The 23,585-nt window shown below is 46.3% G+C and overlaps 2 protein-coding genes across 3 annotated transcripts in view; one reads left to right on the plus strand and one right to left on the minus strand.

Annotated features, from left to right (window-relative positions):
- SYN3 (synapsin III) overlaps positions 1 to 23,585 on the plus strand; it is a 543,258-nt gene that overhangs the window by 184,469 nt on the left and 335,204 nt on the right. The window contains exons 5-6 of one of the 2 annotated variants that reach the window (XM_007975579.3): positions 601 to 760; positions 4,747 to 4,836. In XM_007975579.3, the coding sequence (XP_007973770.1) occupies positions 601 to 760; positions 4,747 to 4,836 (250 nt within the window). The remainder of the gene's footprint in view (positions 1 to 600; positions 761 to 4,746; positions 4,837 to 23,585) is intronic. The other variant, XM_007975580.3, reaches the window with a different exon arrangement.
- Positions 6,715 to 23,585, minus strand: part of TIMP3 (TIMP metallopeptidase inhibitor 3) — a 62,219-nt gene continuing 45,348 nt past the window's right edge. The window contains exons 2-5 of the mRNA XM_007975578.3: positions 20,332 to 20,414; positions 12,509 to 12,620; positions 11,732 to 11,853; positions 6,715 to 10,579 (exon numbers count right to left, since the gene is read on the minus strand). Coding sequence (XP_007973769.1) covers positions 10,382 to 10,579; positions 11,732 to 11,853; positions 12,509 to 12,620; positions 20,332 to 20,414 — 515 coding nt within the window. The 3' untranslated portion in view covers positions 6,715 to 10,381. The remainder of the gene's footprint in view (positions 10,580 to 11,731; positions 11,854 to 12,508; positions 12,621 to 20,331; positions 20,415 to 23,585) is intronic.

A 23,585-nucleotide genomic window follows, 5' to 3' on the forward strand; every position in this document is an offset into this window, starting at 1 on the left:
CCATACTCTTGCTGCTTTCCAGAGGTTGCTACTTGAACCAAAAAAACAAGACATGTTGGTTGATTTGAGATCTGCAGGAACAAGAGCTGGAGCTGTGAGGCTACACAGACCCGGCCCTGCTGCCCCTCTGCAGCGTATCTTTTTGAACGAGTGGCTTTGTCTTCCTGAGGGTCCGGGTGCTCGTTTGTGAAATGGGAGTTGATGATAACACTCACCTCCTAGGGCAGTTGTCCTCACCATAGATAATACATACATTCAGTAGAGTGCGTGGTACCTTGCAGAATCTCAGTTGATTCACTGAGTTATTTGATATATTTTTTTCTGGTTGCAAGTGAAATACATGTTCAATGTAGGGAATTTAGGAAAGAGCCTTTAAGAGAGAGAGAGAGAGAGAGAACGTATATAGTGCTTCCAGCCCTTTGACTTGATGGTGGAGTAGCTGTGCCTTTGCACCTAACCGCCCTCATCCCCTACCCTCTCCCTGTTCTGAACTAAGCTGCCGGCCTGCAGTCAGTGCTATCATCCCCAGCAAACTGTAGCCGGACGCCCTGGTGTTTCATCAATGCCCCAGTGTGGTAACACTGCTCTTGGCTCTCTCAGCAGATCCTTCAAGCCAGACTTCATCCTGGTCCGCCAGCACGCCTATAGCATGGCCCTGGGGGAAGATTACCGCAGCCTGGTCATCGGCCTGCAGTATGGAGGGCTGCCTGCTGTCAACTCTCTCTACTCCGTCTACAACTTCTGCAGCAAGCCCTGGGTGGTAGGTGACAGGGCAGGCTGACCTGGAGGGATCTGGGAGGCAGTGGGTAGCCTCCCACTCTGCGACAAGCCCACTCCCTAGCATGGAGGCCTCAGTAGTAAAAATTCTTATTTAAGCAACTGAACTGAACTTGGATCCTAGGGCTCTTGTTGGAATTGTTGCCTAACAATGATATTAATGTTATATTTTATATATTATTATGATAAATATTTATACACCGGGCACGGTGGCTCATGCCTGTAATCCCAGCACACTGGGAGGCCAAGGCAGGCGGATCACCTGAGGTTGGTAGTTGGAGACCAGCCTGACCGACATGGAGAAACCCCATCTCTGCTAAAAATACAAAATTAGCCACGCATGGTGGTGCCTGCCTGTAATCCCAGCTACTCGGGAGGCTGAGGCAGGAGAATCCCTTGAACCCGGGAGGCGGAGGTTGTAGTGAGCCGAGATTGTGCCGTTGCATTCCAGCCTGGACAACAACAGCGAAACTCCATCTCAAAAAAAAACTTTTAATAAATACATACATATATATTAATATATACATACATATATATTAATATATACATATTATATATTATACATGTTACAGGTAACATATGATATATTATTTACATATATGTAATAATAATTGATCTTTGTAATATATAATATATAATACAGTGATACAATATATACTATTAATAATAATATATAACAAAAGATATTATTATATAGCAACATATTATGATATGGTGTTACGTTATAACATTAGTCATAAAGATGTGCCATATTGTTTTATGGACATTCTATCATTATTGTTGTTAACAGCAGACCCCATTTATTGAGCACTTACTATGTCCCAGAAAACTATGCTACCTAGCACTCATACGGTCATTCTCATGTGAAGTGAGTGTCACCCCTTCGTTTTACAGAGACAGAAGCTCAGCTTCAGGCCAGTTAAGGAGCTTGCTCAGTGAGTGGTGAGGCCAAAACTTGAGCCATCTCTCCCCAACACCCAACATTTAATTTATCTTCTTTTATTCCTTAGTTTCAGTCATTCATTCCATTTATTTGAGTTTCCATCCAAATGTTACCTATAAGAAAGACCTCTTAAAATACTACTCCTCGGCCTAGCATGGTAGCTCACGTGTGTAATCCCAGCACTTTGGGAGGCCGAGGCAGGTGGATCACAAAGTCAAGAGATCAAGACCATGCTGGCCAACATGATGAAACACCATCTCTACTAAAAACATAAAAATCAGCTGGGCGTGGTGGCACATGCCTGTACTCCCAGCTACTGGAGGCTGAGGCAGGAGAATCACTTGAACTTGGGAGGTGAAGGTTGCAAAGAGCCCGGATCAGCCACTGCACTCCAGCCTGGAGACAGAGCGAGACTCTGTCTCAAAAAAAAAAAAAAAAAAAAAAAGAAAAAATACCACTCCTCCACTTGCTCAAGTACTCTCAAATCCCTTACCCTGCTTTATTTTTTTCCTCGATACTTATCTCCACCTAGAATGATAAATTCATCCATTCGTTTGTGCATTATCTGTCTCTATGATTAGAAGTTATTCATTCACACAGCAAATACTTCTTGGGCACTTACTGTGTTTCTGGTACTGTCCTAAGTCCTAGAAACATAGCAGTGAACAACTCAGACCAAAATCCCTGCCGCGTAGATCTTACATTCTAGTGAGCAGGGGCATGTGTGGTGCTTTAATACATATGCAATATGTCCTGTGATCAGTGACAAGGGGGAAGATCAAGGATGGAAAGAGGATGGGTAATGTGGAAGCTGGGGGGTATGTAGATTGTGCTCTGTGAAGCTTATAGCTGTCTGGTCTGGGGTGTTTTGCTATCTCTCTGTGTGACCACCCAGTGGTGTAGGGTGGTGGTTGAGAGTGTGAGCTCTGAAGCCAGATTCCTAGGTCCAGGCTTCTCCACTTATGAGCTGTGCTACCTTGAGCAACCCCCTTAACCTCTCTGAACTTAGCTTCCTTATTTAGAAAGTGGTGATAGTAATAGAGCCTTCCTGGCAGGGTTATGATTTAATAGATGAAAGTGCTTAGAATGTGGCTGGCACAAAGTACACACTCAATAAATGGTAAAAATTATCACTGCCTTCGGTACTTGAAACAAGTTCCATGTAGAGTTGGGACACTCAGTACTTACTGAATGGCTACATGCATTAATTTAGTAGGTATGGGTAGACTTTACCACTATCGTCATGGCCCTGGTCTCTTTCTCATTCTGCCCTAACTGGGCTTTTTGGCCAGTGGCATCCAAGATTTTCAAGTGCCACTGTTAGGAAAGGGTCCTAGATAGTGTTAGTCCTTCCCCACCTTTTTCTGCAGTTACCACGATAGTAGCAACCACCATTCATCAGAACTAACTGTTAACTATCCTGAGCCCTTAACATGCATATTGTGTTTAATTCTCAGCACCCTTATGAGTAGGAGTGCTAATATCTCTATCTTACAGATGAGGAAACTGAGGCTCACATAGCTAGTAGTAAGTGGTAGAGCTAGGCCTCTTCAAAACTCATGTGCTTACCTGTGGAATCACTCTCCCTTTCTGGACTCCAATTTCCTTGTCTGCAAAATGGGGGACCCCACACACACGTATCATTTTCCATATTTCTGAGTTCTCCTAAACCTTCCAAGTTGACCCCCTGTTGTGCTGCATCTGAAGGCCACCCCCCAAGGGTTTGCAAACCAATCCTGGGCGGATGCAGAAAGTTCCTAGTTACTCTGTTTTCAGTGTCCAGGCTCTTAGTATTGAGTGGCTTCCAAGTCAGCTTGGCCACTCCTTTAACCACTGGGCATCCACATGGGACCACAAATTCCAGTTGATTCCTTTACCTTGTTCAGAATCTGATTTGCCCTTCTCTGCGTATATCCACCAGCAGCTCTCCTTCACCTTCTGGGTGAATTCTAAGCTTTCTGGTCAGGCCTTTTAAGGCTGGTGGTCCGTGATGGATCATGCTTTGACCTCGTCTCTCTCATCATCACCTGCAACTGACACCACAGCATGGCAGCTGCAGAGGGTCTCCAGCACACAATAGTCTCAATGCACAGCTGGAGGGCCCTTTCTCCTTCTCTTATGTTGTCTGCTCCAGGGAATCATCCTGACTCCCTACTCTCTCCCCCTTCCAGGTCCCATCACCCCCTATGCTTCCCTCCAGCAAGACATTAGTATCACAGCCATGCACCTGCAGCCTGTCTTCCTTCAGCCCTTCCCCTCCATGTTCAGCTTGTTGCTCCGATAGTAAAGCATAGTGATAGAGCTCACCTTTGAGCTCTGGAGACAATAGCTAATATCTGGCAAAACAAGCAAGTGTTAAAGCAGGAGGAGAGCAGTGGGAAGGGATGTGGCTTGAACTGTTGGAAATGAGAGGGGTTGCAACAGCAGAGAAAATATTTATTTATTAATAATAACACCTAGCATTTTAACATTGCTGTGAACAAAGCACTGCCTGTGGCACACTGTATCCTTACAACAATCCCATGAGGTTGGATCTCCAGTTTACAAGTGAAGAAACCAAAGCTCAGAAACCTGAATTGACTTCCCAGGTTATACAGCTAGTAAGTGGCAAAGCAAGAATTAGAACCCAGGGAGGCTGGATCCACATCTAACACCATCAGTTACCATGCAAAGCTGCCTCTCTAGAAAGAAGACATTGCAAGCAAGGAGCAGGGCATGAACATCAGCAGGTGGAGAAGGACCTTGTGTGAAATGCTGAGGCTATAATAAGTGCTCATTAAATATGGTTGAACTGAACCCAGTGTGCTGCCTACTTACTAGGTCTTGGGCAGAAATGGGGGTTAACATGGCTGGATGATGGAGAGGATGAATGTCCAGCCAAGGAATCTGGTCTTTATCCTATAGGCAGGGAGCACCTACTGAAGCTCAACTCAGAACAGTCGGTGCTTGAGGCCTCAGATCAAGTGGGAGGTTTTGCCCTACTGGGTAACAATGGTTGATCAATGTTCTTTCCTCTTCTATCCTAGTTCTCTCAACTCATTAAGATCTTCCATTCCCTGGGTCCTGAGAAGTTCCCGCTTGTGGAGCAAACATTTTTCCCCAACCATAAGCCAATGGTGAGTGCCCTTTTTTACTCTATTTCTTTGCGTGATGTGGAGTGAATACAGATATCTTGTCCTCAGTCCCTTTGGATGAAGGAAGTGGACTCTAGGGGTTGTACACTGACCACGCAGACTCTAAGGCGGAGTCACAGTGTCCTGTGGGAGTGCCTGGATTTCCTAAGGGAAATCATCTCTCCAGGTGAAATTCGGGCAGTAGGGCAAATGACAAAGGTGTACCACATTCCTTGGACCTTGGAGATTTTCCGCAAATCAGGGGACAAGTTCTGGGGGCGTGTTGGAGCCAGAGGCTGATTATAAAGGTAAAAGGTGTTTTCAAGGTGAGATGTTGTTTTACTTGAGCCTTTTGTGGAACCTGATTTCAACTCATATTTTAATAAAAAGCAGCAATATTAATATTTGATTTGCATTGGTGGTTGAAGGGCAGTGTCCTTACATGTCCTCTTCACTTTCCAATTTCTGAATGCACCTGAGATCTCCTCTGGGAAGTATTTAGGGCTTAGCTTAGAGTATGTGGTACAGCCTCCCATTTGGAGGATACCTGGGTGGAAGAGGTGAATGTCTTTTTGAATGAGGTGAAGGGTTCTCCACCTGAAGCCAGAAAGTGTTGTGGGGAGGAGGTCTGAGCAGCAGGAAAGAGCCTGCGACATGTCTGCTTGCATAGTTGGTGGTCTTCTTAAACTGGTCAAAGGAATTCAAGGCTGTGACCCTGCGCTTGGCCTTGCAAGGAATGAGTCTTTGGGAACAGAATAATGAATAGGGTATCCCATAGTCCCAGCTGGGGACTTACTGTGGCTGTTTGTAGAGTCCAAGCTCAGGCTGCTGGCTAGACAGTCCTGTTTGAAGACATTGATGGTTAGGACTGCAGGTTGCAGGAGGAATCACTCTAACCGAGCAGAATTTTCTGTTGATGATCTTTCCCCTATATCTGATTGGGCAAGAGTCACAGGATCCAGAACATGCTGGCTGAGATAAGAAGGGCACATGTGAAACCCAGCATATGCTGAAACCCTGGATTTTCCTTATTGTATGCATCCTTACAGTGGGGAAGATTCAGAGGTCATTATCAAACCAGCCTGAATTTGAATCCCAGTTCTGTCTACACGTTAGGTCTCAGGAAAATGACTTTATCTCTGTGAGCCCCAACTTCTTCAGGTAAAAACCATGGTTGATTGTGGAGCAACCTCATCGAGTAGTCGGGATTTCATGAGATCCTGTATATAAAGTGCTGTACCTGGCATATGGTAGGAGTAGCTTTAAAACAAGGGTGAAAACCTGGAACATTGTCAGTGGCGGTTTGAAAGTCGGGCGAGGGGTCTGCAGCCAGCCCAGCCCATTGACAGTGACAGGCCCTGCTGTAAACTCTGAAAGGAGGTTGTTATAAGCTCTGGGAAAAGGTCGCCAGCTGTCGTGAGACCTCATGAGTTCCTGGTGTTCCCAACTAGGCCAAGCCATACTTGGAATTTCAAGCAGGCAATTGACATCAAGGACTGCAGTTTGCAGGCCACCCCTCCCCACCTCCACCAGGTTGGGATTCTTAGGAAGAAAACAAGGAGGGCTGAGTGAGGACTCCAGTCTGGGGGTACTTGTACCACCAATAGGTGATTAGGTACAGGTGTATTAATAGATCCAGATTCAGCAGAACTAGGGAGGACTCGAGAAATAGAATCAGGGAGCAAAGTCAAGGCAGGGCACCTCTCCTGAGATTCCTTCTGCAAGGGAAAAGGACTGGAGCGGGGTGGGGCCAGGCCATAGCAGTGCATGGAGGGAGGGACGTGTCCAGGTCTGGAGCTGGGGACAGACTTCCAAGGCCTGCTGGCATGTACATAACTCCCCGTGGCGGTCAGAACACAACAAGGCAAGAGACAGCAGATGTGTGATAGAAATAAAACCACTTTACTGTTTAGAATAAAGGACACACTATAAAAAGTGAACATTATGCAACATTACAAGACAATATACATTCACGGAATATAAAATTCATAAATAACATGGAGGAAAACTGTAAACAGTGCTACAAAATTTAGCAACAAATACATTCCTTCTAGACAGGGTTCGAGATCTCTGGTTGGTTTCTCTCCATCACTTCTGGGTTTCAGGACAGCAGACTGGCTAAAGGGAAAGGCGGGTGCTGGGAGAATCTAAGAAGCCCCTACCCCCAAAGCAAAACCTATTTTCCAAGTTCTTCCCTTCCTCTTGCCGCCAAAGAGTCAATTTGGAAATTGTTATCACATCCACCTCCCCTACTTTCCTCCATTTCGTTTTGCTTTTGCCATCAGATTTTTATAATGTTTCTCTCTGATAAAAATACTCTAGTGACATGTTTACCTTAGGTAGCCAGAAGCCATCTTGGGGTAGTCCAGACTGTCAGCTGTCACGTGCAAGACAGAGGTCTGGGGCACGGAAGGGTAGTGTCTCCTGCAGGCCACAGTTTCCCCTAGACAGGGCTATTACAAAAAGTCTTGTTTCTTTAATTGTTCAAGAACCATGTTGCCACCATGAGGCTGGTCTGGAACTAGGGGAGGGTAAAAGACAGGAGTCTCTCGGTATTACCTACCCTGGACAGAGCAGAGCACTGGCCTGAGAGCTGAGAGCCTGGGCGTGGAGCTTCCTTGATTGGCAGGCAGAAGAGATGCCCAAAGGAGGCAGTGAGAACTTGGAATTGTATCTCCTATGGCCCTGGATTCTTAGGAAAATCATGGCTTCCCAACTGGATGGGCAACAGGACTTGGGGTGAAGTAAATGGTAGACTGCCCAGGGCCGGGTGACACAGAACAAGAACATGAATGTACTTTAAACTTTTTTCCTACTCCAGGAACAACTGGGATTCCAATAGGGAGGAGGCTGGAGGAGTCTCAGTTACTAGTTCCTTCTAGTTCCCCCAATTCACCAGTCTAGCTGCTTGCCTAGAAGTATTTTCCTCTCCATTCCACTGTAGAATTTGATTCAGGAAAATGGCGGCATGTGGGTTTCATTTTTTTTTTTTCTCTTAAACACAATGTACACATATTACAGCCTACACATGACACAAGATTTAGCAAAATAAAATGTTCACGATATGATTGAAGTACAGAAGTGTCTCAGCTACATAAATGACTTTAAATTATACAGTAAGTGAACGGGTGAAATAAAAAAGCTATAGCTTATAGAAAGCTCAAAACCGCCCTCTGACATCGCTTTGCAAAAGACCCTTCTTTGCCCAGGGCCTCCTCACCAAAGCCTAACAGATGGAGCTGTGGTTCTGCTAATTTATCGACTCTGCAGGGAAATGTCAGGTGCCTCACGCTCAGCCTTCACCCAAGTTCCTCCTTGTGTGAGAGGGGCTGACCACCCCAGGGAGTGTGAATGGCCAGATGCCCCACAGAGAAGACACTGATGTCCCCTCGTGGGAGGGAGCTTGTGTAGGTCGGTCAGGGGCCCCACCATGCGAGACCTTGAGGTGAAGATAAGGACAATCCCAAAACATCAAGTCTGGGCTCATCCCTTCAAAACCGCTGACCTGCCGGCCTCAGCTTCTTCTGCTCACACTGCCTCTGCCTCACAGAGAAGGCCAAGCCTCCCATTCTCCCCCTGCCAAATGACATGACCGCAGAGGGAAAGGTACATGGTAATGAAACTGATCCCAAGGAAACCCGATGCCTGTACTGTCTTCCTGCTCTGGGGTTCTGCCAAGCACCTTGCCTGGGCACTTGTGTGTGTGCAAGACACTACAATGTGTTGTCTGCTGCTTTTTTTTTTTTTCTTCTTCTTCTCCTGTTTCAATTGGCAGCTCTGTTTCCTAAAGTGGAAGGAACTGAAGATACAAATACTAATAGAAGATAAATACCCATAAGCTGAAAAAAGAGACAGAGAGCAATCATGTTCAATGTCACCATCCTACCACCCCACCCCCCGTAAAATATACATTATCACCTAGTCTCAGCATCTCACTTTTGACACTAAACTTAAAATAATTTTATTTAATAGGAGAATTTATATTATAGTTTTATTTAAAAAAAAAAAAAAAAACACAACAGAAACCCTACAACTGGTTGCAAACTCAGGCTTTCCCCAGTGACCAACAATTTTAATTCCAAGAGGTGAGGATCTCAGGAGGTGGCATTCACCCACCGGGGAGCTAGGGAAAGGGGACCAAGCTGTCTCCACACCCAGGAGAGGTGTCCCTCCAGCCGAGGCAGGACGCTGCAGCTCTCCCTCCTGTGCCCAGGCCCTTGACTACACTCTCATCTGCCATCTGAGCCAAGCCAGGAAGGCAGTTAAAAGGAAGGCCCCCAAACATGAAGCAGAGAAAAGGAGACGGACAGGGGTCAGATGACCTGTGATAGGGAAGAGAGGGTGCTGACGGTGTTCAGAATTTCAAATTTTAATTAAAATGAAAAAAAAAAAAATGTCAACTTGGAATGTCATGATTTTCTTCAAACAAGCAACGACAACAAAATAGAACAGATTAAACTATTGGCGTATTTAACAGCATTGAACAGAATTCTGTGTCCTGTAAAAAAAATTAGCTTATGTCCCCATGTGGGTATATGCAAATGTGTATACAAACATATCCCCCTAGGTGAGCTAAACACTATTCTGGAAATAGTATCCTCTACCCAAATCTACTTGGCTATATCTGTGGATAGTGTAAGATGTGTGTATTTCACCAATTTACATAAAAGCAAGCTCCCGGCCAAATCTACCAAAGAGTTTTCCAGGAGGAAATCTGGTGGGAGGCAGGGAGAGGAAAGACATTCATCTCAGTCTTTCACCTGAGCTTTTGTACAAGGCAGGCAAATTGCCTCCTGACCTCAGGCAGATGTTTAAGTCTTCACCAACTAAGAAAGCTCTGTTATTCTGGCCTGGGTGCTTGCTCCAGACTCAGGAACATCTGGTCAATGCAAGCATCACTGGGCTGGGGAACTGCGTGTGTGCTGCGTCATCTCCGACTCTCTTGTAGTTCCTTCCTTCCCTCCCTCACTCTTACATGCAGACACAGACAGACAGTCTGGTTGGGACATGCAGTGGCAGCTCCTGGTGTGTAAGATCTTTCACACACCTCGAGTCTATCTGCTTGCTGCCTTTGACTGATCCTGAAACGCTTGGCCTTTCAGCCACTTCCTTGTCTGTGTCCTTTATGTATTGGAGGAGAAGGACAAAGGGAAGAGGGTCTGGGAGATGGTGAGGTGGGGAAGAAGCAAGAGGGGTGGGAATTATAATCCCCAACTGGAGTAGTTTTTCATTTTTGTTTTCCTAAAAAAATAGAGATTATATTATCACGAAGAAGAGGAATACAGGTTCCTCATTCTTTCCGGCATGGCACCAGAAATTCCCAGGTGGAAATGAGTGATGTCAAAACCAAAAAGAAGGGGGAGGGTGGGGCCAGGAGGATAGTCCCCAGTAAACCCCATATGATAGCATAGACCTTTCTTTAAGTGTTCCAAGTGCTAAATTTGCAAGAAAACAGGCACTAATTTCATTGTCATCATCTGGGAAGAGTTAGTGTCCGAGGGAAGCTCAGCGGGAAGGGAGGGAAGTGAGGTGGGGCAGGGTCTGGCGTTCAGGGGTCTGTGGCATTGATGATGCTTTTGTCCGGGGGGGCCCATCCTCGGTACCAGCTGCAGTAGCCGCCCTTCTGCCGGATGCAGGCATAGTGTTTGGACTGGTAGCCAGGGTAGCCGAAATTGGAGAGCATGTCGGTCCAGAGACACTCGTTCTTGGAAGTAACAAAGCAAGGCAGGTAGTAGCAGGACTTGATCTGCAATTAGATAACAGGCAGCAGTTGATGGAATCTGCCATGGTATGCCCAGGCCTGAGGCTGCCAAGCCTGGATTCAGACCCTGGGGCCACTGCAGGGGAAGCCTAGCCACGTCAGTCTGTCAGTGATAATAATATAAATAGCACTAGCGAACATTTGTTGAGCACCTACTATCTCACAGACATTCTGATAAGTGCTTTGATAGTATTCTCTTTAATTCTCATCACAGTTTTATCTCGCTTTTTACAGATAAAGAAATAGACATTCTGATAAGCGCTTTGATAGTATTCTCTTTAATTCTCATCACAGTTTTATCTCGCTTTTTACAGATAAAGAAATAGGAGGCTCGGAGAGGTTAAGTAACTTGCTGCAGGTCACACAGCCAGTAAGTAGCAGAATTAGACCATTTGAGAGGGCTTTTTCATCGCAGATAGATAGGAGATCTCAGTTGTTTTAGAAAATCAAGGAATTAGAAAGGTTACAGTATAAACTTTGGAGTCTAGCTGCCCTAGGTTGGAAACCAGATTCAGTGAACTGTGGGATCTAGGGCTAATTACTTAAGTTCTCTGAGCTCTCATCTGCAGAATGGAGATCATAGTAATTAAAACCACACAGGATTGTTTTGAAGATGAAATGAGAGAATGGCCCAACTTCCCGCAACAGCAGGAAGGCTGTACCTTGGCCCTATACTTGGGTCAGGGGGATGGGCTTGGTTGAAGAAAGACTTTCTGTAGCATCTGGTCTCTGCAGTCCTGGGCCCATTTGCCCACCTGACTGATGAGTCAGCTACCAGGGTGAGCCCACTTGAAACCACTTGGCAGAACCTGCCACTGTCAGGATCCTGTACCTACAGCCCTGAACTGCCAGGCGGGGCCAGGGACTCAAGAGCCCTCATGCCCCAGCAGCTTGCAGTGGTCATCATGGAGGCAGCCCATTACAGCAGAAAGGCATTCTTCCTTCCCTGCCTTCCTCACTGCCCCGCCTGGGGCAACATTCCTTACTGCGTCTGCTCAGACCTGCCCCTCTGCCCTGGCCTAACACATGCACACCCTTCCCAGCACGAGGGCCTGGCGCCCAGTGCATTGGGAGCTGATGTTTCTAGGGCTGCAAGTCAGCACCTCCCCTCCTTCCCCCAGTGACCCCAGGGCTTACCTTGCAGTTACAACCCAGGTGATACCGATAGTTCAGCCCCTTGCGCTGGGAGAGGGTGAGCTGGTCCCACCTCTCCACAAAGTTGCACAGCCCTGTGTACATCTTGCCATCGTAGACGCGACCTACAGGAGGAAAGAAAACAAGGAGAGGGTTGTTTTGTCCAGAGCCCAGCCCAGAAAAAATTCACACCTACTATGTTCCCATTTAGCCCAGGCACTGTGGCTGGGTACTTTTCAGACCCATGATTTTATTTTACCCTCCCCAACACCTTTCAAAATGGACTGTAGCGCCATTTTTCCAGATGAGGATAATGAGGCTTGGAGAGGTAAAGTGATTTGCTAAAGGTCCCAAGCCCATTAAATACTGGAGCTAGGACTAGAGGCCAACTTTTCACTCCCTTTATAACGATTTGTGTTTTTGTTTTCTCCTTTACTACCTTGACTGCCTAAAGATGAATAACTTTCAAAGACAGGCCTAACAGGTTGAGTGTGAGGTGGAGAGGAACACACACTCCGTTTTTATTTACAGTAAAGTTGAGAAGCTACAAATTAGGAGATTTGCCTCACAAGGTGAGTGGCGGAGCTAATTCCAGAGTTGAGCCTAAGTGTAGGAGCTTCAAGCTCTTAGCACTGGATAAGTAGGATGAATTCAACATTAGAGACTCCTTACGATTTACTGGACATTTGGTGAGTCAGCTACTCGTTGTGTGTTCTTCTGAAGTCAAGAAACAGTGGACCTTGGCCAAACCCTGGCCTAGAAGCTAGAGTTGGCCATTACCTGTCAGCAGGTACTGGTACTTGTTGACCTCCAGCTTAAGGCCACAGAGACTCTCGGAAGCTTCCGTGTGGATGTACTGCACGTGGGGCATCTTGGTGAAGCCTCGGTACATCTGTGGGCAAAAGGAACATCATGACTTCTTCCTTTCCAATTTGGACACCCGTATGATCCATAATCCCACTGCTGGGTATATAGCCAAAGGAAAGGAAGTCAGAATATGGAAGAAGGGTCTGCACTATCATGTTTACTGCAGCAATATTCACAACAGCCAAGATATGAAATTAACCCAAGTGCCCATCAGCAGATGAATGGAAAAACAAAACCTGGTATCTATACCCAACAGAATATGATTCATCCAGAAAAAAGCATGAAATCTTGTCATGTGTGGCAGCGCAACTGGAACTGGAGGTCATTAATAAGCCAGGCACAGAAACACAAATATACCGTGTTCTCACTCATATATGGGAGCTAAGAAAGTAAATCTCATGAAGATAGACAGCGGATTTGGTGGTTACCAGAAGCAGGAAAGGTAATAGGGATTGGGGGAAAGAGATGTAACTAATGGGTACAAAAATATGAGTAGGCAGAAGAAGTAAGACCCAGTGTTCATTAAATCAGTAGAATGACTACAGTAAACAATAACTTATTGTATATCTCAAAATAGCTAGTAGAGGATAATTCAAATGTTCCCTGCATAAAGAAACGATACATGTTTAAGGTTATGAACATCCCTGATTACTGTACATTTTTGAATATATCAAAATACCACATGGACTCCCAAAATATGTACATTTATTATGTATCAATAAAATAAAAGGAACCCAGGAGAGGAGGCTCAGCACCCAGAAGGCTTGCTGACATTGGATCTGAGGGAATCTCGCTCCCCTATTCGGCTGTCCAGTGGCCTGTCACTGATCTACCCACCCAGGGCCCCCTTCACCCCAGATGAAGCCGCCGATCCTCTTGTCTAGCCTTCCTGGTGCCTTCCCAGGTTGGTGCCTTCCCAAAGAAACCTTCCTGTGCAGCCAGCCACACCCCCCATTCCAGCTGGCCCACAACACTCCTTCAGCTACACGTCTCACATCCCAGCACCTTTTCAGAAATCCAGAGAAGTAGCTGTGACAAGGGTACTTTTTCTTTGTCAACCTCAGGACCTGAGTCCCATGAATTCAGCCAGCATTCTCATGATATCTCTGTGACATTCTCCAGCCCACAAAAACATTCTCACTCACATTCCCCTTGCAGTATCCTTAAAAGAGCCCTGGGAGGGATGTATTACAAACTCCACTTTATAGAAATTCTATTTGGCTGGTGAACGTTGAATTCAAGTTAGAAATTCTCCATGTTTTTTATTCTTCTGAGCATCTGATGAAAGCATTGGGATCCTTTATCCCAGATGAAGCACATAAACATATCCACAAAGTTCAAAGATTTTTAACTATTGAACACTTTATTATAATTATTAGATTGAACCACATGAAATTGCTGATATTTGGCTATTTGTATCTACGACATAATCTAATACAGTGGTTCTCAACTGGAGGCAATTTTGCCCCCCTAGGAAATATCTGGGACATTTGGCAATGGAGACATTTTTGGTTGTCACAACAGTTAGTAGAGGGTAGGGAGGTTGCTAAACATCCCACAGTACTCAGGACAGCCCCAGAACAAAAAATTATCTGGCCCCAAATGTCAGTGATACTGAGGTTGGGAAATCTCCTTTAATATTAGCCCGCGAATCACCGTGACAACCCTGTGAGGTAGAAACTAGTATGCCCATTTTATAGATGAGGAGCCTGAGTCACGGGCAGGCTAAGTAGCTTGTTAAGGCCACACAGTTGGGAAATGGCAGAGCTAGGATTCCAAGCAGGGGAATTTGCCTTCAGAGTCCATACTCTTACCCATTATCTTAGACTGGCTCCCAGGAAGCCTCAGAAGCCTATGACCAAGGTCCCCAGAAGCAGGCAAATGCTATTTCCATATATGGCCACTGTGCCTCCTTCATCAGTGTGTGCTCAGAGTCACTGGGGTGACTGAATGCAACAGAAGCTGAGTCCTCTTTGTGTTTCCAGGTCAAGTCCAGGAGTATTATACAGGCCCAGTGTGCCAAGGCGATGCTGTGAACTGTGGGATCTGGTAAGGGTGGGGTGGGGCACTAAGGTGTTGCAGAATTCTATTATCCCCTCAGTTCTCAGAGTACACAAGCCCTGGACCGCTGGTGGTCTCTGGGCTTGTCCCAAGGGTTTATAATAGGAAAATGCCTCTACTTTACTTCCTGGCATGTGTTATTAATTTACTTACAGTAATTAATACAAAGCCAGACATCACTTCGTTGGTGTCTCTTCTAAATGCCTCCCATTTGGCCTGTGAACTGGCGTTTTCTCATCTTTTAAGTGGTGACTGGTTGGCGGGGGTAGGTGGTCTACAAGACCTTCACGGCATAACTTGGTCTGTTGGACCTACTGAGTTTGGGCGCCCCTGCCTTGTTAAAAGCACACATTGTTCTGATGGACTCAGATGGTCTTCCTTCTGAACCCCTCTTTTCCCCCAAGGCTTGCCAACTGAGCACAGACACGCAGCCAAGTGCTGGAATAAATGCCCTCTGCACTCAGCATTCAATTATGTGGTGCGGGCGCGGGGTGGGTAGAGTCACGATGATGACTTCTTCTATGTGAATGGTGCCTCTCTAGCCTTAACAGGAACCATGTTTAAGTGTGCTGCTGTATGCCTGCCATGGAGTGTGGCCTTCGAAGAACATCCCCTACCCTGACTTCTGTGCCGAGCAACTTCTTATTTTTGTGTGGGTGTTCCTTGAGGTTTTGGCAAATGTTTCAACTAAGCACTCGCTCTAGGTCTTTTGGACCCAGCCCATGGGAACCTCATTCCTTCTGCGTCAGTCTTTCCCCTTGACTGCCCTAGTGCTTCATGAGTGAGAGAATGAAGCCCCTGGTTACAGTCTGGTCACTTGAACTGCTCAGTAAGAACTAAACTCATCGAAATCAGCTTGGCATTGCAGCTACTTGGAAGTTTGAAGGAACCTGCATTTTAACTCCTAGCACTTGCCTAGAGTTGAAATTCTGATACATTACAAATGACTGGCTGTGACAAACATAGTGCTGTGTTTTAGGTTCAATTCTGAAAAGAACAACATGGCAAAGGTAAATTCTACTCAGTTGTGTTTTCCGTATAATAATCCTACCTTGATTTAAATATTGATTCTAAAAGTATCATGTCTGTAATCGTAGAGATCTAGAATTGACTTGACAAATTTAGGAGAGTCATAATAGATTTATAATGTCCTGACATCAGAGAATCCTAGAATCTCAGAGTTGGAAAAGATGTTAAAGGTAATCTAATCCAAACCAATGCTGTGGAGATCAGTGGTAAATTCAGGTTTTGGAGGCTGACAGCCAGAGGTTGAATCTTGAATCTTCTCTGCCACCTATTCGCCACTTGAAAAGTTACTTAACCTCTTGGGCCTCAGTTTTTTCATCTGTAAAATGGGTCAAAGCACTTACTTCTTAGGGTGTTTGAGAGAAGCAAATGACTTAGAATAGCAGTCAGCCCACAACATTCAATAAAATTTAGCTTAGAACAAGTTATACTGAAATTCGTAAGGAGAGGAGGAACGAGTTTGATCCCCTTCCTCCTAAGTCCCTTCCTCAGCTCTTAACAAGAGTAGTTAAAGCTGGTTTAGAACTTCAGACATAAGTGGGTTGTTCTTTTTTGGCTGGGTTCTGCATGCCTCTAGGCCCCTCTTCTTGGTAGCATCTACACAAGTAGCGTCTATGCAAAGTTCCAAGATGTTAGCTTCCCTTGGAGGGAAGGGACAAATAAAGTAAAAAAGAAGTTTCGGAGTCTGGGGACATTTGCATATTTCTTATGAAATGTCTGGCCTTCACTCTACATTGACAGCATGAGTTGCTACAATGATGCCAACTATGTCTTGCATGCCTACCAGAGATCAACACTGTTCTGGATGCTGGCGTACATCATGGACTCATTTAAACCCACAACTTCTTATTTACAGACCGACCGAGCTATCGGGGGCATGATCTTTCTCTACACAGCAATTTGTCTAGCAGGACAGGCAGAGAATGTGGAAATGGAGCCAGTCTCTGCAGAGGGCTGAATGAGAGTCCTAAGCCAGGAAGAGCCACAGGCATTGCAAGAAGAATGGTTCTCTGTGGGCTGGGGGTCAAAGATGCTTCCAGCTGGAGCTTCAAAGGCAAGACCCTGCTATTGCTCATTTGGTTAGACAAACCACTAAAGGAAGGAAGTCCCCGGAGGTCTGCTCTGCCTACAGTCAGGACATGCAAAGCACATGACCAGCGGGGCTCCCCATGGGACCCTCCCAGGACCAGCTGGGACATAATGTCCCCCACATTCTGTCCCCTGCAGCCAGCCAGAGAGCGTGTCTCCACTACACAAACAATAACTCCTAGCACACTGGATCAGTTTCTCATGATCCTGACGGGAGATAAAGTCCCCACAGCTTAGAGCAGCCAGTTCTGGAAACTTTCACCTTTACCCCACAGCCCAGGGCCTCAGCCCCAGCTAATTTCCAAGTTTGGGATTGCAATAAGCTCTCTCAACGTTCTAACACACTTGCTCCCTCTCACACACATACACACACATCGCAGGTCTCTGCGTACTGAAGTGTTCCTGAGAGATGGGTCAGAGGCTCCAGAGTTAGCAGACGGGAGAAGGTCTGCCTGCCCTTCATCAGTGAGAGTAGAGAGGGGTCAGTCAGGGCGGCTCCGAGTCTCAGGTTCTCCAAGTTCCTTTAGTCCTGCTCTGAGGGAGCCCTTGCTCACCCCTTCTGACTCTCTAGGGTAGACTCTCTAATCTGCTAGAACAAAGCCTCCCAGGGACCAGTGCCAAACTCATGCAGGCTTGCCTCTCTGGCCTCCCCCTTCCCTCCTACAAAGATTTTTCTGATACATCCTTTGCAGGATATTGTAAGTCCAGCCCTACACTGCTGGATGATAAACCAACAAACCCAAGCTGACTTCTTTTTGTTTCCCTGGGAACTAAATACATATGGAGTAGGCATTTATATCCCCCAAAGCAGGTAGGAATGATGAATCAGCCTGTTGCTCCATACTGTATTATCTCCTTATAGGCAAAGACCCTATAGTTTTGCTCAGGTTTGCCACTTTGTAGCTGTGTGATCTTAACTGTTATATGACCTCCCAGGTCTCAGTTGCCTCACCTGTCAAACAGAGGACAAGGTGTTATCTATTTTACAGTGTTAGTATAAGGACTGATCTATGCAAAGACCTAGCAGAATGCCTGGTACAAAGCAACTGCTCAGTAAATGTTACTGATGCAGAGTCTTATAATTGTAAGCAGTGTTTTATCTTTGTATCCCCAGCTCATAGCACAGTACTAAGCACAGAGAGAGGGTGGGAGGGAAGCATGAGAGGATGGATGGATGGACTATTACTTCTACTTCTAGCCTGTGTCTTCTCTGACTTGCAAGCTGGTACCTAGAGACAAACAGATTCCAGTGGCATCTCTGGATAGAAGGGCACTGACCAGTTCTATGGATCATGATACCCAGCTGTGGGAGGGTCAGAGTGAATAAAAGGCATGAGATGGTGACTGATGATTAAAGTAAGATGGCGGGGAGATTTGGGAGTCATATGAAGAACACAGGATTGGGAAGAGATTCCGACGCCTCAGCTTGGGGATCAGATCTGCCCTTAATTAAATGCTTGACTCTGGGTAAATCATTTCCCCTTTGTGCCTCTGTCGGAAGTGAGACGAGGGACCTTACGTCTAATTCCAGCAACATGATTCATGAGCTCAGATGAAGGGTGGTGAATAGAAAGCCTAAGCCCACCAGACTGGGAGTGGGAGTGTGTCCTCTGAAACTGATGGGCTAGCAAATGTTTGGTCTCTAGACAGACCCCCGTGGCTGGTCTGACACCAGCAAGGGGAAGACCAGCAAGGGGAAATGGGACATTCTGCCCACAGGAAGGGCATCTGGTCACCCTGGTCTCCAGGCCCTGATGGTAGGAAGGAAAGCAGGCAGGCTTAGGAACTGCCGCCTCCCAGCTACTTCCCTCTCAGCTCTCTGCTGACCACCAAGTGTCTCGTAATGAGGATTGTTCCAGACCAGGCAGGTTCATGTGTTCTCTGAACCTCTGCTTTGGTCTAATATGCTTTGGCATTCCCGCGCTGACTGCCAGAGGTTGCAAAGTGGATTTTTTGGGTTGTTGTTGCTCTTGCTGGTTCCCCACCCCCGCCCATTCTTCTCTCCCCAGGGCTGTCTGAAGACATAAGCTGGTCTCATGACCAAGCTTAGGCAGCCAAGGGCAACTGGCCAGGGCTGACTCTGGACATTACATAACCAGAAGGCTGTGGATGTTTGCAAAATTGAATCCAAAGCAACAGGTTCCACAAAATTAGTACATCCAGCCGCAGGCCTCAGGACACAGGAATAAGGAAGCCTGGAGGTTGGCATCGGGGATGGTTGGGTACCACCATGGGCTGTGTCACTGCCCCACTCCCTTCTACCTGGACATTGCGGCTTGTCTCCTCCGGGGAGTTTCCAGGCCTATGGGGTCTCACCCTCATGCCCATATTAGATGGGTAAGCATTCACCAAGTCACTTTTGCATGCCAGGTCCTACCCTAATTGCTACGGATGCAAATATGAGCAATAAGTTAAAGGGCTGGACAGTTCCTGTGAACCTCAGCACACCCCACATTGAACTTCTGATGAGTCACACACATACATGCCTCTTCTCTCCCAACCTGACTCTAGTTCCTAAAGATGGAAACTGTATCTCCCTCACGGCTTCCATGGCTCCTGGCTGGGAGCTCTGCATGTAGAGAGGTGCTTACAAAGATGGGGTGATGAACCAGTTGCTGAGTTATTCAAGGTGAAGCCCCAGTCTTCTGTGCTAAGGCAATCACCAGTACACCCTTCCATTGTATACCACCCGCTCCTCCTTACAAGTAACACGGCCCGCATCCCAGGATGCTTAGAATGCCTGAGCTAGAGAGGATGTTAGGAGCACTAAGCCCGACCCCACAGTGTTAACAGGTGGGAAAACTGCGGCCCAGGAAAAGGGACAAGCTCAAGGTAAGCAGGCTATTTAGGAGTAGAGCTGAGACTAGGAGCAGGTTCTCTAGATTTCAAATCTGGTGTTCTTTTTCTTAAGGCGTACCTCCTTCCTGTGCTTCCTGATGTTCATATCCTCAGTAATATGTTTAATGATAAGAATATGTTTAGCAAACATTGCTAACTATCTAGGATGCAAGAAGACCATCAGCTGGGAAGATAGGGAAAGAAGATGAAGTTCCTGCCTTGGGATGAGGTTCCTGTGATCAGCACAGTTTCCCTGTAAAGATTTGAGTTAAGCTGTAACCTCAGTGGCCGAATGAGACCTGTAAGCACTGTGGAATCCCAGATAGTCAGAGCTCGGAAGAGTCCATTGAGATGATCTGGTCCAATCCCCTCATTTCACAATTGGGAAGATTAAAGCCCAGAGAGGGGCAGTGACTTGACCAAGGCCTCATGGTTACCAGCTAACAAGGCTATCTGCCATCTGGCTCCAGAGCTCAGCCTCCTAACAAGTGCCTTGGAGTGACTCCACCTGCATGGGCTCCTGGACGAGGCAGCCCCATGCCCCCTCCCTACCCATCCCTTTCTGCTGCCTTAGCAGCTCCCTCTCCAGCAGGCACAAGGGCTGGGTCTGGCTGGTGCTCAGACACACACCCCAGTTCCAACCCATTTTGCCTCCCTCAGCCAGAACTCTTCTGGCAAAAACCCAGAAACCTTCCTGGAGCCAGACTGATGACATTACCTACCTTCATCTGCTTGATGGTGTAGACCAGCGTGCCGAAGGGCCCCTCCTTTACCAGCTTCTTCCCCACCACCTTGGCCCGGATCACTGCAGAGACAGCAAGGAGGAGACAGTAAGAGGTTAGGAAGGCCTGAACCACATCAGGAACAGCATCTCAGGGCGGGCATGTTAGCCTCCGTGGAGCCTGGAATTGCTCTCTTACCTTGGAGCCAACTGGAATAGATGATTGTGTTTATAAGAGTGGGAATTCCCTGGGGTGAGAGGGAGGTTGGAGGAAAAAGAAGCAGCTACCATTCAAGTTAATTACCCCACATGTTCACAACTGCCAGCTCCAGAACTTCCTAGGCTTTAGTCATCCCCTGGCCCCGCCCTGACCCTGGGGATTTTCTTGACTTTGTGACTTCACCATAATCTAAAATCTACTTCTCCTGTTAGAGCCGTTGTCCCCCCTCCCTTGTCCATCTGACAATGCCATGGTCTCCCAGAGCTGTTCTCTTTCCACTAGGACTCCTTTCTAACCACCTCGTCTGGGGCTCTTCCTTTGCATGCATTAATTCATCACATCTTGATATGTCCACAGGGTTGTGGTACACCCCAGCTTCCCACAGTGCCCCCAGTTAGCATTCTGGTTGAGCCCTTGGTATCCAGTGCTTAGATAGCAAGGGATGCAATAGAGTCTGAGCTCTGTGGCCATGTGGTAGAAGAAGGAGCAATTGGGAGTGGGGGCTCAGGAGCCAGACAGACCTGTTCCAATCTCAGCTCTGCTGTTTATGGATATTGGGACTGTAGGCAAGTAAATGACTTTGTTTCTGGCCTCATCTTCTATAAAACAGGAATCGTAATGACACCAATCTCCTGAATTGAAGGGATTAGTCAAGATGATGAATTTGACACCGTCTTGAACATAGTTTGCACTAGACAAATGTTATTAATATCATCATCATCATCATCATCATCACCAAAAATGAAATGGGCTAACCATGGAAGGACTGCTCCAATGAAAACAGCTCCCATTTATTGCACCCCCACTATGTGCCATGTACATTTCACTTATTTACTTCTCTTAACTGCCTTACAAGGGCAATATTAGCATCCACATTATCTAGATAAGGAAACTGACCAAGAAGTGAAACCACTTCCTCTTTCTGGGCCTCAATTTTCTCATCTATAAAGAGGGTGTAACTCTCCTTACATCAGGGAATTGGAATCAGAACTGAACAAAAAATCTTATGAAATTTCCCACTACAATGTCTGGCAGAAAGGAGTTACCCAGTAGATATTAGTTCACTATGAGTACAAAAGTAATTACACCCAGTGGGTCGAGGGCTGAAAGAGAGGCATTTACCACATACCCTGGGAACACAAAGAATAGAGAACTTGACTTTTAGATTCTACAAGGTTGTGCTTCTCTTTCTACTTTGTGTGAAAAAGAAGCACCCAAGAGCTGTCTACGGGTATTTGTAAAATCGGCACATGGAGGAACAAATGGACAGGTCTTGAATACAAAAACTGAAAATTGCTGAGAGTAACATTCGTTGGCTCAATCAAAGAAAAAAAATCATCTAATAATAAGAACCAGCAACAAAAGGCAGGGGGGCTGCCATCAGGGCAGAGAGTGCCTCTGTCAGGGGTTACGATGGGGGTGCTAGATACTTCCATGCTGAGACCTCAACAGGAATTTGGAATGGGGCTTGCTTAGGCAGTGATACTTTGAATTACAAATTGAACTCTTTCAGCCCTGAGATCCTATAGTTCTCTCTTATCTCAAGTTGCACTTAGCCCCAAAAGGAGTAGATACTCAATAAATGCTTAAGTAAAATACCTACACACACACACACACACACACACACACACACACACACATACATACATACACATACACATATTCTGGTGGCTCCATTATCCTTCCTCATTGTGGATGCTCCACTATGTATCCCAGTTCTTTGACTCCAGTCTCTGTTTTTAAAAAAATCTTTACTAAGAACTGATTCTTCATCCCTACTGGATTCTGTCTTGTTTCTTTCCAGATGAGCTTGGATCCTACCCTTCCAGTCAGACATCAAGTCAGGGTTCAGATAATCAATGGCCCCTTCAGACCTTCCCTGCCAGGGATGGCAATACAGAGTCATTGGCAAAGTGAGCAATTTAGTGGAGGCAGCTCAAATTAGGAGGAGGCGAGTGGTTGTTTCCAAGTCTGCTATAAAAACGAGAGGTTGGCAAGATCCCAGGCCAATGTCTCTCAAGATCCTGCATCCACCTCTGTTTCTAACATTGCGGTAGCATTCTCGGCGACAAGCCAGCCTCCCGGAGGCCCTGGGGACTGTTTCCTCCATATTAACTCTCACAGGCAGGTTATAACGGCTTCACCTCCTGGCAGAGGCATGTCTGCCAGCCTTTACCACTGATTCTTCCTGAAGTGATTTGGACCCATCTTCTCTGCTTCATTAACACAGAAGGTAAACAAGGGAGTGAGTCTTGGCCGGGGAGGGGTGGGAGGGGCAAGGCAAAAGGATTCCTTTAAATAGCAACATCCTGGTTCAAAAATGGCTTGACTTGATTTAGACAGAAGATGTCACAAGCAGACCTGCCCCATAAAGCTAGGTACTGCTGGAAGCTTCTGCACATACAACCAGCCAACTCATTCCTTACCCCAAATGGCCTGAGCTTGGAACCTTTTCATCTGAGGATAGTTTAGTGAAAAGAATACACTTTCGTAGTGAGGAAGCTGCATTGGAGTTTGGGTTCCACCATTACTGTTTGATCTCTCTGGGGCTCTTTCCTCCTAAATCTCTCTGGCTTTCTTAGCCCAGTGCTTCTCATGTGGCTTACGAGTGACTTGCTTATTACGATTGGACCAGCAACATAGCATTGCATTAAAGAGCCTGGTCTCTGGAGCCTGATAGCCAGGGTTCAAATCCCAGCCTTGCTGCGGGGTGACCTTCAGAAAGTTGCTAAACCTCTCTATGCCTTGGTTTCCCATCTGTAAGATGGGAATGATGACAACAATGCCTCATAAAGTTGCTGTGAGGGTCGTATTAATACAAGCACCAAGAACAGTGTGTAGTCCATCCCAAACCTCATGTGTTTGCTACCACTGTTATTAGCATTATCACCACTATCGTGATGTCTATTTTTTTTGCATCTGAGGGCATACCATCTTCAGACTTCTAACATGCACTATAAGCTAAGGCCTGGGAGTTCTCTCTAGGATGAGAAGAAAGGCAACCTCATAAAAATATCCTAACCTTACAGAACTTC

The sequence above is a fragment of the Chlorocebus sabaeus genome, chromosome 19, assembly GCF_047675955.1.
Source record: "Chlorocebus sabaeus isolate Y175 chromosome 19, mChlSab1.0.hap1, whole genome shotgun sequence".
Lineage (NCBI taxonomy): Eukaryota > Metazoa > Chordata > Mammalia > Primates > Cercopithecidae > Chlorocebus > Chlorocebus sabaeus.